Source organism: Lolium rigidum, chromosome 1 (genome assembly GCF_022539505.1).
Source record: "Lolium rigidum isolate FL_2022 chromosome 1, APGP_CSIRO_Lrig_0.1, whole genome shotgun sequence".
NCBI classification, from domain to species: domain Eukaryota; kingdom Viridiplantae; phylum Streptophyta; class Magnoliopsida; order Poales; family Poaceae; genus Lolium; species Lolium rigidum.
This window is the reverse complement of record NC_061508.1, coordinates 229,754,250-229,767,833: the sequence shown is the minus strand read 5'-3', so window position 1 is coordinate 229,767,833 and position 13,584 is coordinate 229,754,250. Positions and strand designations below refer to the sequence as shown.

The window sequence follows — 13,584 nt, the reverse complement described above, 5'->3', positions numbered from 1 at the left end:
GCAAGTCCTAAACGGGATGTTCCGAGGATCAACTTCATGTTGGTTTTTAGGCCTTGTTTAGGATCGAGCTACGAGCACCGTGCGTGGCCGCGAGGCCCAACCTGGAGTAGGATGATCCGATTATGCGGTGAAAACCCTAAATCGTCGTAGATCTCATTAGCTTCATCTTGATCAAGCAGACCACCAAGTATTCATGCACCCCGTACGAATCATGGGTGGATCGGCTCTTTGAGCCGATTCACAGGATAACCCGAGAGCCGATCGAGGCTCGTATTTAATGTTTACATGTATGCCCCGCAGAAACTAAGCGAGGCATCCCCATCACCTTCCCCGACCGGTATAGGTCGGGTGGCACGCCCTGCACTTCGCATCGCCGCGTGTGACCAGAAGAGCATTGCGGGCCGTCGCTCGGAGGGGTCTCAGCCAGCCGCAGCTCTAGGCTCTTCCCGGCTCTACGGTGTTGACAAGGCCGCTGCCCGCCGGTGGGTTTTGGCAGTCAACAAGTACTTGGTTTAGTCTTTTGATCTATCTTACACTAAAGGTTACTAAAATATGAGCATTATTGTGGAGCTTGTTAACTCCGGCATTGAGGGTTCGTGTAATCCTACGCAATGTGTTCATCATCCAACAAAAGTGTAGAGTATGCATTTATCTATTCTGTTATGTGATCAATGTTGAGAGTGTCCACTAGTGAAAGTGTAATCCCTAGGCCTTGTTCCTAAATACTGCTATCGCCGCTTGTTTACTGTTTTACTGCGTTACTACTGCTGCATTACTACTGCTTGTTTACTGTCCTGGGCAAAACACTTTTCTTGTGCCGTTGCTACTACTCATATATATTCATACCACCTGTATTTCACTATCTCTTCGCCGAACTAGTGCACCTATTAGGTGTGTTGGGGACACAAGAGACTTCTTGCTTTGTGGTTGCAGGGTTGCATGAGAGGGATATCTTTGACCTCTTCCTCCCTGAGATCGATAAACCTTGGGTGATCCACTTAAGGGAAACTTGCTGCTGTTCTACAAACCTCTGCTCTTGGAGGCCCAACACTGTCTACAAGAATAGAAGCTCCCGTAGACATCACCCCGCCGGCAGATAACTGGCCGGATCTCGGCGAGGCGAGCGCGGCTCGAGGTGGGATGCGGGGCTAGGCTTGAGGCGGCGTCTAGCCAGGGTAGGGGTAGCGGCAGGAAGGGCCGGCAGGGAGGGTACGAGGGCGGCGAGCGCGGCCCGGTTGGATGAGCAGTGAGCAACTGAACGAGCAAGACGGGGGCGGACGGGGGAAATAGAACCAGATCGAACGGTTCTCACTTGGCGGTGGAAGTTCTTGGTACTTCGATCGCTCCGCGGTTTGCCGATTCGCGAATTTGCAAAACTGGTGCTCCAAGTTTTACACAACGAATTGACCCAGCTTCTCAGATCTAGCTCCGTGGAGTTTGTGTGTTCGGCACTGCTCCGCGGTGGAGTACCAAGAATCTGGAAGCTAGGCTGTTCCCGAACACGCCCTAAGGGCGACTTCTTTTGGGCTTGTAGCCCTGCTTCTCGGTACCAAATCATTGAAGCCCAAAAGAAGTATTTAGCTTATGCCCAGCTTATTTTCACCGAGAAGCGAGCATATGCTGTGCAATTGGAGAAACTGCCCGACACCAGTTTCCCGAGCTTCTCCGCGAGCCAACCGAACCGGTACATGAACTAGCCCCTCAAGTTAATGCAATTTACGGCAGATGCCACTCCGAAGCTGCTGTCCGTCACCGAAAATAGAAAAAGGAAAAAAAAAGCAAAGCAAAACTGGCCCACGTCCACCCGCTCATAGCCGCCCACCCCGCCCCCGCGTCCGCCGCTCGTCGCCGGCCCCGCCGCCGCATCCGCCGGCCCCGCCCTCAGTTCCTCACGGCTGGCTCTCCTCACGCTGCACGGAATGTCGCCGCTCGCAGCCGGCTCCGCCCGCTCGTAGCCGCCTACCACGCCGTCGCGGCCGCCGCTCGCTGCCGTCCCCGCCCTCAACACCTCACGGCCGGCTCTCCTCACGTCGCCCCGCCCGTCGCCGCTCGCATCCGGCCTCGCCCGTCGCCGCTCCCAGCCCCGCCCCGCCCTCAGCTACTCACGGCCGGCTGTCCTCACGCACCATGGACTGCCTCTAATTTCAGAATCATCTCAGTTTGTTCATGCTTTCGTGTAGATGTTCATGGCTGTGAGAGTGCTAATTTTGATTTGGTCATATATGTTGAATTGCTGCTAATTTTAATTATTATTTGGTTTTCCATAATTTTTTGATGCCTTCATAGCTCATTTTCGCTAAAAACTAGCACACATATGTATTAGTATCATTTATCTAGAACAAAATTTTAATTTAGGGGCATTACAGATATTTCACAACTCAACCCATCCAATAAGCCAAATTTTTAGAAGCCCAAAAGAATAGAAGGAACCTGCTTCTAGCAACTTCTTCCCACCACAGTTTCTCCCCACCGTTTTCTATAAGCCGACTTATGCATAAGCAGGAACCCAAAAGAAGTCGCCCAGGCTCCTGGACAAGCTGAACCCGAAAATAAATGGTGATGGACCTGAATTTTTATTTTGCTACCCTGGTATAAACTAGTTAGTGTATTTGTGTACGAGTGAAGCCTCGCACTGATGTTTTGCCTCGGGGCCCCAACATATCTGGACCCATACATAGAACATAGAAGCAAGAGATAATGGAAGCTTATACATGTCGCTAATCTTCCAAGATTTTCCCTATTCATAACCGTACATCTGGCTAGCGCGGTAAAGTAGCTGAGAGCAAAAGTGCTTGCTCCATGCTATAGCATCTGTCGCTGTGCTGAGACGATGAATTAGCTCTGTCATCGAAGTCAGCAGGCAACGAGTCAGAAGTCGACCCAGTTCGTGTAGTTAGAAACTCCTCAATCGTTTCTTCTATTCCATGATCGGCCATGCGTGAGTTGGACCGTTTTCTCGTCAAAAACTGCAGCGCCATCTCCACTTGCTTCATATTTGGTCTTTCGTGACATCGTACCTTCAAACACAACTCCGCAAGTGAGGCAAGATTTTTTATTTCTTCCTCGGTTGCCTCCTCAAGAACTTTCTCGTGTACTACCTCTGTAATTGGCTTCCCGTTCATCTCGCATAGAAAGTAATTTGACAAGCTTTGCTTTATCCCAGACTCATTTGTAAAAACAGGCTCCTTTCTAATGAGTAGCTCCAGAAGCACCACACCAAAACTGTAAACATCACTCTTCTCATTCAGATGGCCAGTATAGTAATACTCTGGATCCAAGTATCCAAACGTGCCCTGTATGTTTGTGACAACATGGGTTTGATCGATTGGAACCAATCGGGAAGCTCCAAAATCAGAAACTTTAGCGGTGTAGTCTTCATCCAGAAGTATGTTAGATGATTTTACATCACGGTGGAATACTGACACTGAAGCTGAAGAATGAAGATAATAAAGAGCTCCTGCAGCTTCTACGGCAATCCTTAGGATGTCATCCCAAGATAAAGGGAATTCATGACTTCGATTGGCATGAAGAATTTCAAATAAGGAACCATTGGGGACGAAGTCATATACCAATAATGGGACTTCAGTTTCCAGACAGCATCCGAATAGACTAACAATATTTCGATGGTTTATCTGAGAGAGGATTGCAACCTCGTTGATAAACTGATTGATCTCACCGTCCTCGATGACCTTAGACTTCTTAATCGCCACCACACGCTGATCAGACAATATTCCTTTGTAAACCGTACCATGTCCTCCACGGCCCAGGATACGTGTAGGGTGAAAATTATCTGTTGCCTTTTCCAGCTCCTCCAACGAAAAAATCTTAGTCGTTTCACTTGCGTTTTCCCGTGGTGATATTAATTGTTCCAATAGAATTCCTTGGTTTTTGCAGAAGTATTTCTTCCTTAGTCGCTTTTTTATATCTCTTTTCCATCTACGAATAAGTAATATCCCAAATAGGATGAGAAGTACAACTGCTAAGCCACTGGACAATCCAATGGTGACGCCTGCAATCATTATGGGCTGTTAGATTGTTCTCATCCTGCGGCAAGAATGATACAATGTATATATTAACTGTCTCGGACAAGTGAATAAGATAGGATTACCCAAGAGAAGATTTTGTTGCTTTGTTGGAGAACACTTCATTTTTCCCGCATCATACTCTGTTTTATGAGGGCAATGACTACAGTAGAAGCCTCCTATGGTATTGTGGCATATTCCGGCACAACTATTTGGCAGGAGGCACTCATCAACGTCTGAAAAATTCACAACAATGATTACATATACGCACTCAAATACATTGGAATCTATCATTTTATAAATAATGTTAAGAAGAAACAGTATCAGCATTTCTCCTTTTGTACGAAATTCTGAAAGTCCTTTTGTACCTTTGCAAGCATTTGTGACGTACGGGTTCCCCTGAAAGCCGTTTGAGCATTTGCAACGATAGCCTATATATGTAAAATCAGTAGTTTGAACCGGTATACATATGCTGTTTGTACTCACGCATGCATATCCAGAGGTATTCTGCTGTGCCTCTGAACAGGTTAAATTTGCAACAGCCCATTGCATGGACGCTGATTCACCAGACTGGACATAAAGTTCCGGACCTTCACTGTCAGCGATCTCCATCGTGTAAATTGAGTTATACTTGATGAGCCCCTCGTTAATGCTTATGTTGGTCACCTGGACAGTGTCACCCAGGGTGACATAAGATGTATTTGTACAGTTGAGAAAAAATTCTTTTCTGGCAAAACATCCTTCCTCCAAGCCAAATGGAAATGGAATGCTAATGTTCCCACATGAACGTGCACAACTAGCTCTTTGCTCGGATGGATTATACCCTGATCCAAACAAAATGAGCCCGTGAGAATAGTTGGCGCAGAATTTCATAATCTATCCTATTATATACTAAAAGCAATATATGAGGTTAATCTACATCATCTTAATTATTTAGAGAGTTCTAGCTATAATGAATGACTGAGATTTAGAGACGTAAAATGTTACGTACAACATTAGTCGTGTAGAAATAAGACCTTTCTTTTTGAGACAGAAAAGTCTAGGCACATAAAAAAAATTACATACCCGTACAGTTCAAGGTGACAGAAAACCAACTCCTTTCTCAAAAAAAAAAAAAAACCAACTCCTAGGATTTTATTCCGTCCGGGCGTACAAATATGCTGTTAGTAGCTAGGAAAAAATCGAACGACATACCGTGTGTACACGTTCCATAATTCCCCTAAATGTACTTTTTAGGTACTCAAAATCTTATATATTGGCTACTCAAAAAGATAAAAGAAACATTGTGGATTGACTAGGCTCAGTCCGTCTAACGGAAATATGTGAAACTAAGATTGTTAGAATGTTCAATAGTTCAATAGCTATAGTTTGGTTCATGCATCCCAAAATTTTAAAGATGATTTACTCAAAATAATTTTTTGGGTACTTTTGCGAGTAAGCATTTTAAGCACGGAAGCAATCACACATCACAATTCACAAGGCATCAATCAATCTTTCTATTTCCCTAAGCGTGGGTACGTAAAAGTTTAATCGGCTGTTAATTAAATTTTGAGTTCATGTACACTATATTCAAGATATAACTTTGAAGATTTTTATACATATATTTTGAAAAAAATGAAAATAAAAAATGAACTCACATTTAATGATACTACTTTGTTTAATCTCTACATTATTGAGTACAAAGAATATATAAACTGAAAAAGTTAGTAATCTTTTTATCTTTTTATCAGTTTTCAACACTTGAAATTTAAGTTATGCTAAAAAAATTAATAGTTAAGATATATTATCCGTGATGATGCAATCATGAGTTTGCAGACAACAAAATCATAAAAGCGACTGCCACTAGAAGCGCTTAGTTTTTTTTTTCTCGGTTTAACCATATCCTTATATGAGTCCGTGATGAACCCTAACTATCATACTGAAACACTATGATGAAACAAAAACCAGAAAATTTCCCAAAAAATTCATAGTGAACAAATATATTCTGCCAACGGACCAAAACTAATAGTTATTTCTGAACCTACAAATATGTCGGGCCTTAATTATTATGAACATACATGAACCTCTACATGTGTATAATTGCACGTAACATAATATGGCAGCCGATATAACTTTATTATGATAGACCATGACTAATTGATCTTAGTAACTATAGCTAAACGTCTTTGCAAGAAATTATTAGTTGGACATCAACATACCAGATTTTCAACTTTAAATCGATCTGATTGACATCTACGATTTAGTTTTTATCACACACAAAAAATATCCAGTAAAATCTACATCCTATCTTTCTATATGAAACTAATTTAATTTAGTTATCTTATATAACCATGTACAAAAAGGGAAATACTTTTGTACACCCACGCAAAAAATATATTTATTTATTCATCTTTTATGTAAACATTAATGAAACATTGTGGCTTGGCTAGGCTCAGTGCGTCTACCAGACATATGTGGAACTAAGATTGTCTGCATGTTCAATAGTTCAATAGCTAAAGGTTGGTTCATGCATCCCAAAATTTTAAACGTGAATTTCTCAACATAATTTTTTGGGTACTTTTGTGCGTAAGAATTTTAAGCACGGAAGCAATCACGCATCACAATTCACAAGGAGAGATTGAAGCATCAGTTAATCTTCCCATTTCCGTGAGCATCGGTAAATGAAAACTTAATCGTCTGTTAACTAAATTTTGAGTTCATGTACCCTATATTCAAGATTTAACTTTGAAGATTCTAGACATATATTTTGAAAAAAAAAGTGATTTTTTTTAATGTACTTACTACTTTTTTTAATCTCTACAATATTGAGTAGAAAGAATATATAAACTGAAAAAATATTAGTCATCTTTTATCAGTTTTCAACACTTCAAATTTCAATTATGCTCAAACAAATAATTATAATAGTTAAGATATGAGTTTGTGGACAACAAAATCATAAAACAGACTACCACTAGAAGCGCTTAGTTTTCTTTTCTTGGTTTAACTATATCCTTCTATGATTCAATAATGAACTCTAACTATCATATTGAAACACTATGATGAAACAAAAACTAGAAAATTTCTCAAAAAAATTCATAGTGAACAAATATATTCTGCCAACGGACCAAAACTAATAGTTAGTATTTATGAACCTATAGATATGTCGAGCCTTAATTATTATGAACATACATGAACCTCTATATGTATATAATTGCACACAACATAATCTGGCAGCCGATATATCTTTATTATAATAGACCATGACAAATTGATCTTAGTAACTATAGCTAAACATCTTTGCAAGAAATTATTAATTATACACCAACATACCATATTTTCAACTTTAAATCGATTTGATTGACATCTACGATTTAATTTTTATCTCACACAAAAATATCCAGTAAAATCTACATCCTATCTTGCAATATGAAAGTAATTTAATGTAATCTTCTATTTCTAAATAGGAATCCTCCACTACTTTATTTTACTCAACATGCAAGGCATCCATCTCATCAAACATCTATTATCAATCCCAGACTGCCACCTACAAATCAGTCACCTAATCAAAAGAAGAGAAAACTGCACGCTGCATGTTCAGTTCCATGCCATATGTTTTCTCTCTTGTATAACATTCAGGCCACCATGTTATTTGTCATTAAGTGTGTTTATTCATCCATAACGTGTAACTGTACGCACCACAAATAAGAAGACAAACATTGTTCATCTACTCCAAGCACCACTGATTCTCTCAATTTGCTGCACGATACGATTCGTTTTTCATATTCATTACAGTTAAACAGACTACATCAAACCTTCTCCGCAATTAATTTTGACCTCCGTGACCCTTCCATTTGCCTTCTGTCACCCGCTCAGTTTCATTTCAATGTTTATATATGTCATTTCATCTAGCCGTCCTTGGCCCCTCTTGGATCTGTCAATGTCTCCGTTCCACAACTATCCATTAGAAACACCATAGCTCTTGCTGCCGTGCTTGCAGCATGGACGCTCGTGCTAGAGCTGCGGCATCCTTCCCGTCGGTGCCCTGCACGCACTAAATCAGGGAATACATCTATCCATGTACTCTGCTATTACCACCTCCTCCCTTCACCATAGCTTAAGCAGTGTCCAATGTGCTATTTTGCTCTTCTTTTTTCCTTTATTGGTATGAATGGTACGCAAGTATGAAGGTCGGTCAAAGAACAACAATCATATGTTGTGCATATCCTTAATTATGCCGAGATCTATGTGTTGTTTCGATAATAGCAGCTGGTGTATTCTGTTGCACAATTTTTATGAGGCCATTTATCAAAGACCGCTATGATTGAACAAGCGTCTCAAGTCTCAATTGTCTCACTACTTTTCAGAAGGTAAGAATTTTTACTTCCTTTTTGTTCTTAGATTTTTTTTTCGAGTTTGCGATCTCTACTTGCTTGATTTCGAATGTACCAAACATATATGTCGAGTGATCCACTTTGTCCAGAATTCTTTTGACCTGAAGACCCCTCCGAGTAAGTTTCTGCAACTGGGTCCTAATTGTCTGATAAAGAGAAACGAATGGAGCATGGACACTACCTCTATTAAAACTGTTCACTGTTCCATTTTCCCTTTTCACATCCGTATTTATATCCCATCTAACGAGTTGCATAGAACTTTACTCCAGGCTGCAATATAATTTCTAATATAATTTTTTTTTGTGATTTTCAGATTGTTGGCCAAGGAAAACCATACAAAGGTGAAACTCTAAGCTTGGTTGCTTACTCTATGGAACAAAAAACTATATGGTTACCCAGCTGTTACTGATGGTTGCCTAAGAAATAGAATAATAAGTCCACCCATTTTACAATAAGGCACCAATTACAATAGCGATGATTTTTTTTTTTTTGGGAAAAAGATGCATCATCTCTTACGTTTTACTGTAATTCATGCAAACCTATTAAATTATATGTGATTCCAATCTCCATATCATCTTTTAGCTATCACAGTGTTCTAAGATACATGAATGCCTATGTATTGCTATGAATTTCCGCAACAACGCACAGGGTATTATCTAGTTATCTAATATCACCATGTACAAAAAAAATTATTTATTGGTACATGTGTTATGGAAACATTAATTAATTTCCTATAAACAAAAAAGCTAAAATTTGTGTCGCACTAATGTGAAATTTTATCTCGAAAAATATTTATGGTGGCAAGAAAGAACCGTGTTAACTCCAATCACATTGTACTCTAAGTTTCTATTAAAGTATAGTAACATATTTATAGATAATGTTAGATGTTACCCTCGCATTTGCCAGGGTAAGTTTTGATCACTCTTAGCACCACAAGCTCTTCCTAGTCTAGCACGGACTATTGGACTAAATATTACCTCAACTAAACCGTCCCACCTCCACCTTTTCACAAGGGTAGCCATTTGTCAAGAACCTCTAGACTATAAAAGGCCCCTATGGGTATGTAACAATTCACTCTCTCTTAAATAGTTAAATGGATTTAATGGGAGTGTGCTAGAGCTTCAAAACCACTTCGAGGTGCCTTGTACTGGATTTGGGAAGACCAGCTCAACCCAAACATACATTGCAGAAGAGTGATTAGGAGTTAGATTTGGTAAGACTAGCTACTTAACTTCCCAACGCCTTTCTAAGGCAAGAGTTGGTATTTGAATCGGGAAAAAGAGAGACATTTGAACGTATTCAAAAAAAAATCATTGTGTCAATTGTTCTTAGTTTACACAGACCTTCACCATAGTGCCATCGTACACACCACTACAGGAAAATGTCAAGGTGCCGACGGCTAAAAGTTGTGCCGATGGCTTTTTTATCAGGATAGTCGATACATGTTTCGAATAGGTCAGACGGCGAAGAAGGTTGTCGGCACAAGAAAGCCGTCGGCACATAAAAGCTTGTGTCGAAGGCCAATGTTGGCACAAAAAAGGCCATCGGCACAGGTCCTCCGCCATGATGGCGAGCAAAACGGAGAAAATTCAAAAAATAAAATCCTCCGAGATGGCCATGTGTTATGTCATCTAGTTTTAAGGAAAATAATAAATTTAAATTTCGATTTATTTTGTAAAAAAAGTTTATTTCTTGATAAAATGGCATTATCTTTTGCATACGCCGTCATCCGAATTCATGAAGATTGAAAGGGGGATATGAAAGCAGGAAGATTTTAGATTTTGCCAGAAATTCAGGATTTTTTTTTATAAAAAGTAAGATTAATAATTGCATTCCGCATAAAGATTATTATTACTTAATCACTTATGTTTATTTAAATAATTGTTTAAAATTCAAACTAATAAAGAGTTGTGATATCACGTAGAATTGATATGGTAGTATTATCAACAATATTTCATTTTTATTTAATGAAAGGTCAACCGAGAGGAACCAAGATGTTAAGCGTACTAGGGCTAGAGTAGTGTGAGGATGGGTGATTAAATTGGGAAGTTTGAAGATAAGTGTAATTTAACCTAAGATTAAGTGTAATTAGAGTTAAAATGATCCATGCATGTGAGAGATCAAAAAAATTAAAAAAAAGTTACAAGTGGGGTTGTAACTGAATTTTATTTTTCAAGTTGCAAGTGGGGTTGTAACTGAGATTTTTTCAGTCTCAAGTGAGACTTTTTTGTAGCTGCAAGTGGGATTGCAACTGAGTTTCCTTTTTAAATTGTGGGTAGGTTTGCAACTGTGTTTCATTTCCGTTGCGGGTTGGCTGAAACTAGGGTATTTTTCAGTTACAAGTTGGGTTGTAACTAAGATTTATTTCTAGTTGCAACTGAGATTTTTTTTTTCGGTTGCAACTAGAGCCGCAACTCAGATTTTTCCTAGTTGTATGTGAGGTTCTAACTGAGATTTTTCCGATTGCAAGTGACATTTTTTAAGTTGCAAATGGGGTTGCAACTGAATTTTTTCAGTTGCGGGTGGGGTTGCAACTAAGTTTTATTCCAGCTATGGGTTGGGTTGGAACTGAGGTATTTCCCAGTTACAAGTTGGGCTGTAACTAAGATTTATTTCTTAAGGTTGCAACTGCGATATTTTTTTAGTTGCAACTTGAGCCGCAACTCATATTTTTTTTAGTTGCAAGTGGAGTTGTAACTGGATTTTTTTTTTAAGTTGCAGGTGGCGTTGCAACTGAGTTTTCTTCCGGTTGCAGGTGGTGTTGCAACTAAGATATTTTCCATTTACAGGTTGGGCTGCAATTACGATTTATTTTTTAGTTGCAAGTGAGGTTGTAACTGAGATTATTTTTTCAACTACTCCGTGTGTTTTATTTCTAGTTACAAGTAGTGTTGTAAGTGAGATTTTTTTTTCCATTTGCAAGTAGCGTTGCAACTAAGAGTTTCTAATTACGGGTGGTTGAAACTGAGATTTTCTAATTACGAGTGGTTGCAACTTCGTTTTTCCTAGTCATCGGGTGGCTTGAAACCGAGATTTTTTAAGTTTAAACCATGATAACGAATATTTAGGTTAGTACAAGTTCATTATTAATGGGTTATAAAAATGTTCAGGAATTAAACAAATATTGCTCGACTACATCTGCCCGATATTTAAATTAATTTTCGGGTAGATGGGGGCTTTTTCCTTTTTTTAGAACCTGGTTAGACAAGAGCTAGTGTCCTTCTCTATTCTCCAAGCAAGAGAACGATAGGAAAAAAATGTCACTCTAAGCTTTTTACTACCGTACAGTACAAGTCAAGCACGGAAAAGCGCATGAAGTGAAAAAGGCAAACAAACTATAAAAAGGACAATGGCCATCACGCCAGCCCAGCTCCCCCGCGCAGGCCATATTCAGCAAAACATGTACAATAGACACACGCAATTTTATTCCATATGAGCAATCCAACTACCGCCGGTTATTGAACTTGCGTTAAAGCAATAAATTAGGTTGAGTCGGTGTGCGGTAGTTTCTTATCCAGTATCGATCAAAGGAGTCAACGCTAATAATGATCTGGAAGCGATATACCTTTGTCACGTGAGCAACCATGTAGGATGTAAGGATTCCCCAAATAACCATCATTGCAGCGGCAGAGGTACCCATAATTTATCAAAAACCTTCCTTCGTCGGCGCAGCTGCTGTTGCTGCTGATACATGCGTAATTTGCCTTTTTTTCCTCCGTGCTTGCGCAGTTTGGTTGATCCACAATGGCCCATGAGAGGTCCGTGTCACTGGAACTTAATGTGATTCTGTCCCATAATGAACCTCCATCAAGGGATCTGAGTTTGCGTTTGTTGTGACGAACAATCCTGATGCTGATGGTTGTCACAAGAGCATTCGCAATAATGGAGCAACATCCGGTACCATTGCAATTCTCATTAGCAAAAGCCTCTGTGATTCTTTCATCCGGGCAGGAACTTGTGCAGCTCAGTGTGGTTTCATTTGACTTATCGACCATGTATACATCGAAGTCGCAACCAGTGATGTTCAGCCTGAAACCCCAGGTATTCAAAGACCTGCCTGGAGTTTTCCAGGACATGTCATAAACATCGACACCAGATCTTATAGGAATGTTCAGCGAAAAGGCGACGAGAATCTTGCTGTAGAAGAACGGGTCCGATTCAATCTCCATATAGAAATGGATAACTTGAGTAGTGCCGTCGCATAAGAGCAGCTTGGGCGGGTGAGCGGTGTTGTCGCAGGTGAGCTCGAAGTCTGGATTTCGGAAACAGCCGGAGCCGATGCCGAAGGGATAATCAAAGGTGAGGTTGCCGCAACGCTTTGGACAATGAGCGAGAGTGGATGCGGACGGAAGCGTCCTACTGTCGTCCTGGCTTCCTAGAACGCCGTATGCACCCAGGAATGGCAACCTGAGTACCACCACCAGAAGCAGCAGATAGAACTCTGCACCACCATATCGCCTCATCTCCACCTGCACGCGTTCAAGTTTCGAGCCCCGAAGGAAGATCAGTTAGCTCTAAAAGCCTGGATGGACTGTTGAATGCGGAAAATTAAACAGTACATGTAAATTGTGACTGAACTAAGGGAACTCTTTCATTTACTCACTTGCGACTGTCTGCCTACTACTTCGGGCTTGGCTTTGCCTAGATGCTCCAGGGCGATGCTCGCACAGGAGCGAGTATTCAGGATATTTGGAACCAACTTGGACTACTTGTCCAAATAGATATTCACACAATTATAATTTCAAGATAGTCAGGTATACACGTTCACACATTTCATCCCCATCACTCACATCCACATACACCTGGAGTTCAGGAGGGCCACATAAACATATGCGCATGCGATGTCCCAAGAATAATCAACGGTCCTACCAAAGAAAAAAACCACAGTCCAATAATGTTGCCAACTTGTCACGCTCATGCTTGACTAAACACGTGCCACTAGCGTCTCTGAGCGAATCCGATGCCGAAGAATAATCTTTGGTTCTCGACAACAGTTTTTCTGAATGATCCAAAGTGGTTCTAGGCAGTGGAGGATCCAGGAAAAAACTGGTGGGTGGGTACATTTCAAAAAAATCTCACTAGCCCATTTGTGATAAAAATATATCAAATTATTAATATAGATACACAATCGATTCACAACATTGTAGCAGAATACATTTTGTTTCAGATGTGGATGGTTTCAACACAATGAA

General features: G+C 40.4%; 1 protein-coding gene across 1 annotated transcript; it reads right to left on the bottom strand.

Moving 5' to 3' along the window:
• Positions 1–2,597: 2,597 nt before the first annotated feature.
• Positions 2,598–13,041, bottom strand: LOC124691131 (wall-associated receptor kinase 4-like). Its single transcript, XM_047224411.1, has 5 exons — positions 12,996–13,041; positions 11,958–12,861; positions 4,391–4,846; positions 4,109–4,258; positions 2,598–4,009 (listed from the first exon to the last, which is right to left on the bottom strand). The coding sequence occupies exons 2-5, from the start codon at positions 12,853–12,855 to the stop codon at positions 2,760–2,762; spliced, it is 2,754 nt and encodes a 917-aa protein (XP_047080367.1). The 5' UTR covers positions 12,856–12,861; positions 12,996–13,041; the 3' UTR covers positions 2,598–2,759.
• Positions 13,042–13,584: the final 543 nt, after the last annotated feature.